This window comes from Atta cephalotes (genome assembly GCF_000143395.1).
Source record: "Atta cephalotes unplaced genomic scaffold scaffold00001, whole genome shotgun sequence".
NCBI classification, from domain to species: domain Eukaryota; kingdom Metazoa; phylum Arthropoda; class Insecta; order Hymenoptera; family Formicidae; genus Atta; species Atta cephalotes.
Genome location: NW_012130065.1, coordinates 4,556,705 through 4,562,667, shown reverse-complemented (window position 1 = coordinate 4,562,667; position 5,963 = coordinate 4,556,705). Strand labels below are relative to the sequence as shown.

Below are 5,963 nucleotides of genomic sequence, written 5' to 3'. Positions count from 1 at the left end.
TTTTTCTTTATTTTTGAAAAAAATATACTATACAAAAAAGTTAAAAAATATATGTTGCAATCAAATTATTTATATACATTTTATAGATAATTTGTAAAAATAATTAAGTTTGTTTATACATAGAGGCCCTCTAACACTCACATCCATCCGATCCTTTTTCTTTGCAATACCGTAAAATGGAATAATTTTTGTCCAAAAATCAAGATAAATTTGGTTCAAATTTTGACAACACAGCACGCAAAATTTGTACATAAGATCGAAAGACATCCTATGTAATGTAATCTTATAAGAATTGATCGAATTATTGTCTTAAAGACGGTTTATTGAGAGTTTTATATATATTTTGGATATAATAAAATAATGTATATATATTTTTATAATTTGTCAAAGTTTTTTGGATGATTCGTTCAGCTTAAAGTTCAATCAAAAAGAACAGGCCTTTTGACAGTTCTACGTAAATTACGTAAAACATCAGGATGTTTCCCGGATCCCTTTTAGAATTTCTTTTTGATGTTATACGAAATTTCTCCACGCCGAGTTTAACAGCGGCGCACGTGCCATATTGATTTTTCGGCCAATCAGCGCGAGGAGATTGCACGAGGTTTACCGAAGACGTCGAAGATCACCGATGTGCCTAGCAGACGATTGGGCGCGAAGATTCGAAATCACTGCGAGTCGATTGGGTGCCAGCCCGAAATAACAATTTCTTCCTTCCAGAAGTTTACTCGAAAATGGACTTTCGATATAATCACGCGTATTCAAATTCCGTCGAAATCTCCGATTTTCACCAATTGCCCGCCGCTTGCCCAGCACCGGCTCATCTTGCAAATCTTGCAATTTGAAGATGGCGTCTTCCTGGTCGCTCGTGCGATGGACTTTTTTGGCGAGAGTGAGCAACTCGAATGTCTTGCGACTCGCGACTTTCGTATTTGCCAAACAATATGTTGGAACTCGGACATTCCACTCGCATCAGCAGCAGCAACAACAGCAGCTGCAGCAAGGACGAATAGTACTCAGTGACGGAGCGAGAAGGCTCCTAACCTGTACCGCATTCGTTGCGGCGACAGGTCTTGGCTATGCCTTGTACAACTGGCAGGATAACATCCGACAAGGAATCAAAAGTCTGATCCTTCCGATTCCTCTCGTTCGTGCCATCTCTTTGTCTGACGGTAACCAGAAAAGGGACAAGTTTAATTTTATAGCAGACGCGGTGGAGATATCTGCACCATCTGTTGTGTATATTGAGATCAGGGATGGCAGTAGGTAAACAATTCATCGATTGACATATATTTTATATATATATATATATATATATATGTGTGTGTGTGTGTGTGTGTGTGTGTGTGTGTGTGTGTGTGTGTATATATATCGCTCACTTACTACAATATAACTAAAAAGTCATCATTTTTTAGTTATCTGCAAAAAAAGCAAAAATATAAAGAAGAAAAGAAAAAATATGTTTTAAATGAGAGAGAATATTTATTTCTTTATAATCAATTATTACACCAAAATTGCATTTTCAAATTATATTACAAAATTTTAATTCAAAATATTCAAACTTATTTCTTGGAAAACTTTGGTTTTTTAGTTACATTGCTATTGTTACAAATGAGTGATATGATTTTTAGTTTAGATGCTTTTAGTACTTCTATCCTTAATTTTTTAATATATGTATTATTACATACAAATAATTAGTTAGCTCACATTGGCATATTTCCTTATATTATTATATTTATTGGAATTTTATCCTTCTGATCTGTTTTTTATTTGTATATTAAACAATATTAGAACTTCTTGCTTTATCCAAATACTAAATATATATCTATTTTATTTTAATCTAAAAGTTATCTAAAAGTACATATATACTAGTTTAGCTGTAAAAACCTATTTTATGTCTAATAAATGTTAAGGCAGAATGTTGACTATAAACTTAAAACACATAAGTGATCAAACCAAACATAGCTATATCTTTTTAGAATGTATTTATGATAATTGCAATTTATACTAACTCTTTACTTTTTGATTGTATAACAGAATAGACTATTTCTCAGGAAAGCCAGTTCTTACCAGTAATGGATCAGGATTTATCATCAATCAGGATGGCTTAATATTAACAAACGCTCATGTTGTAGCAAATAAGCCTCATACAGCAATGAAAATACAGGTAAGGTTCTCTGAGTTCTTTCCAAGCATTTTATCCCATAAGTAAGACTTTCTAACAAAAAACAAAGATATAATAATGAATCATTATCTTTTTGTTGTCTGCCAATGTTAAATAATGATGACCACTTGCGTCTCTTGCTGGAAAATACTATAATATTAGTATTCAGAACATTTTATATATAATTTTTTTAAAGCCTTAAATTTATCATTTCTTAATTTAATTTAATTTTATGTTAGCAATACATTATTATTATTTGAAATTATATTTGTGACTCTTATTCTCCCATATAGGTACGGCTTCACGATGGTAGTACATATTCTGGAACAGTAGAAGACATTGATTTACAAAGTGATCTTGCTACTGTGCGAATAAATAAGGTAATCTTGTTATTCTTTTTTTTAATATGTAAATGTTAATACTGAAATATTTGTAATTGCTAATTTATATTTAATCGAACAGACCAATCTGCCAGTAATGAAACTTGGTTCTTCGGCTAACCTTAGACCTGGAGAATTTGTGGTGGCTATTGGTGCCCCGTTGATGCTTAGCAACACTATAACAAGCGGAATAGTGAGCAGTGTAAATAGACCAAGTCAAGAACTTGGTATAAATAGCCGAAATATGGGATTAATTCAAACGGATGCTGCAATCACTGTTAGTAACCGTTAGTTTTGGAATAAATATTGAGCATATATATTATATTTCATATGATTAAGTTGCATTTTTTCTAGTTTGGAAATTCAGGTGGGCCATTGGTGAATTTGAATGGAGAGGCGATAGGCATAAACTCAATGAAAGTGACAGCCGGCATTTCATTTGCTATACCCATAGATTATGCAAAAGAATTCTTAAAGAAAGCGGAGTTACGCAAAAAAAATAAAGGTAAATCAAACTGCTAGTTTATTCTATCAATGTGATACACTAAAACTACTGATTATATGTTACTTTTATAGACGTTTTACATAAAGATGTACCCAAGAGGAGGTATATGGGCATCACAATGCAAACTCTGACTCCAGAAATCTTAAGTGAGATGCAACAATATTATGAATACATGAATGTTCGGCATGGAGTTCTTATATGGAAAGTAATGGTTGGATCTCCGGCTCATATGTAAGTCGTATAATATAGAAACATTTAATTATTATGATTTATTATGCACTTAAATTATAATTATATAAATTAATTATATAAATTAACTATATAAATTAAACATTTATTTATATATAAATTAAACATTTATACTAATTTTGCTAATTAATTTTTTAAAAATAGTTAATATTCACACTTAGTCCTTTAAACCTTTTTAATGAAATTATATTAAGAAAATTGTTTTTTATTCAATTCAAGGATACTTTAATAAATAATTCATACTTAAAGAGTAATTTTTTCAAAATTTTGACAGTTTTCCAACATATACATTATCTTCTGTGTACTACGATTATATTGATAGAACTAAATAATTTCAATGGATGCTTCAAATTTGATGCAATGTACACAGATTCTGTATAGAGGATATATACGTTACAAATGTTTGAAACCAAAATATTTTTTTTTAAATGAATATCAAGTGATTAATAAAATAGATAAGAGAGAGAAATGACAAAATAATATTCAATGTATTTTATCAAGATTTAAATTTGGTAACTATATTTATGAAAAATTGAAAAAATTTAATTATTATCTCTGCATTATTGCAGTGCTGGATTGAAGCCTGGAGATATAGTGACGCATGCTAACGGTGAGCCGGTGTTGGATTCGAGCAATATTTATAAAGCCTTAGAACAACCAGGAACGATAAATTTACAAATTTTAAGAAAAGGGCGAACTTTATATATAAAAGTCGAGCCTGAGGATGTGTAGTTGGATTTGTTAAATAAATTTAATTAAATGAAAAAGTCTGCAAAATAGATTAATGAAATTGTAAAATTTATGAACTAATTAGAAAAATTTTTTATAATGTAATATATATATATACATATATATATATTTTATATTAATTGAGATATATGATATATAAATTTATTTTATCAAATCTTTTTCTTCGAGAATATATATCGCATAGTTTGTTAACATTGTTAGTGCCTTTAATGTATTCCGAATATCCTATCGAGTTTCGGTATAAAAATACTACAATAAAGAAAGAAAGATAAGAATCACGTTTATCGTTTAGCGCATCTAATACCTGGTGAGCTGGTTCATCAGTCACACTATCGAATCTCCAGTATACACGCCTTTTGGTTGTACATGCATTTTAATTTAAATATACACGATAAAGGACCACTTAGTGACTTACTCATTTTATCATTTTATCAATTTATCAAGCGAAGAAGCGTTTATTTATTCATATTTATATTCGCTTTATCTATCGACATTTTTCGACCGCCACGAAGAGCGATGTCACGTCGCGTGGATAATCGCATTGAGTTCTTGCTGTGATATGCATACGTATACGCAAATGCGAATCTTACATATATGTACTTGTATGCGTGCATTCGTGAGAGAGTGAGTGAATGCATATGTACGCCGGGTGTGGTCCACCAGCTCGACTGCATTATGTTTATGTTGTTTACGACATAAGGCGACCTCCGCAAGTATGTAGCTGGATCTCGCCGGCGGTCATCGCGGCGAAGTGCGTGGGTGTAGTTTCGCACATGGGGCTTCCACCGGCAGCGATTTTTCCGCGGGGATGATTTTATTGTCCGCGGACGCGTGCATCTTGTTGGAATTTTAAATGATCATCCCGTCGAGACGTAACACCAAGCGTCTACGAAGGATTGGAAAGGAGAGGAAGAGGTGGCTTGACAATCCACTCTGCGCAGACTTGAGAAATGTCGTCGATACACGATTGTGATCTTGTATACGATGATAAATAGTGGTTAACTTAGTCTTGATAAGATGATAAGAATAGAAACAGCGTGTTCGAAAGATCAAAAGGATATTACTTGAAATAATCTTTTAGTAGAAATAGCGAGATGTATTGCTAATTTTTGAGTTATTAAAAAGGAAATTTAAACTTTAAGAAGGTATTAAAAAAAATTTCTTTTATAATTCTTGTAAGACAGAATAAAAAATATTAGTATTTGATCGCTATTTGCTTATAAAAAATATTCATAATTAATTTCGAGTAAAGTTAAAGAAAAATTCTTTGAAGATTAAAAATTGAAGTATTAATTTTCATGTTTGAAATTTATGAAATGAAAGAAGAGGTAGCATCAAGTTGAAGGAAAAATGAGAGATAATCAGTTTCTGATGAGAAGTGTTGTTTCTTTAAAACATTTCTCTTACCGAATATTATATTGAACAAAGAAGAATAATTTATATGCATAAGTAATTCCTCTTTCGATATTCGGAATCATCGAACTTGGCAGACATACACTCTAGACCAAAAATTTAGAAATATTTTTTACAAATTGATGTTTTTGAAGTTACTCGAATATCCAATATTTCATTTTTCATGATAATTTTTCAAATAACAGTTATTAGATCTAAAGATTTATTGTCAGAAAAACATATCGTTATAAATACTTTAAAGAATAATCGCAAAAACATTTTAAAAAGTATTTCCGAACTTTTGGTTTGGAGTGTACATAATTACGCTGCGTATCATTACAATAATTTCACAACGACGAGATCATAAATTTCTACATATTGTTACAACAAAAAAAACGAGACAGAGAGAGAGAGAGAGAGAGAGAGAGAGAGAGAGAGAGAGAGAGAGAGAGGAGAGAGAAGAAGAGAGACGACGTACGTACGGTACGTTACGTACGTAGTACGTACGTACGTACGTACGACGGTA

The 5,963-nt window shown here is 31.4% G+C and overlaps 1 protein-coding gene across 1 annotated transcript; it reads left to right on the top strand.

The window, feature by feature from the left end:
• Positions 1-844: 844 nt before the first annotated feature.
• LOC105624355 (serine protease HTRA2, mitochondrial) lies at positions 845-4,027 on the top strand. The gene is made up of 7 exons (XM_012205753.1): positions 845-1,263; positions 2,035-2,164; positions 2,455-2,541; positions 2,624-2,818; positions 2,896-3,046; positions 3,118-3,277; positions 3,865-4,027. Exons 1-7 carry the CDS (start codon positions 845-847, stop codon positions 4,025-4,027), a joined length of 1,305 nt encoding a protein of 434 aa, XP_012061143.1.
• Positions 4,028-5,963: the final 1,936 nt, after the last annotated feature.

Bases quoted from the DNA above. Each gene is read 5' to 3' on its own strand.
- LOC105624355 (XM_012205753.1), top strand. From the start codon at position 845: ATGGCGTCTTCCTGGTCGCTCGTGCGATGGACTTTTTTGGCGAGAGTG. The intron at 1,264-2,034 runs GTAAACAATTCA...ATTGTATAACAG, and splicing joins GAGATCAGGGATGGCAGTAG to AATAGACTATTTCTCAGGAA. The intron at 3,047-3,117 runs GTAAATCAAACT...TTACTTTTATAG, and splicing joins GTTACGCAAAAAAAATAAAG to ACGTTTTACATAAAGATGTA.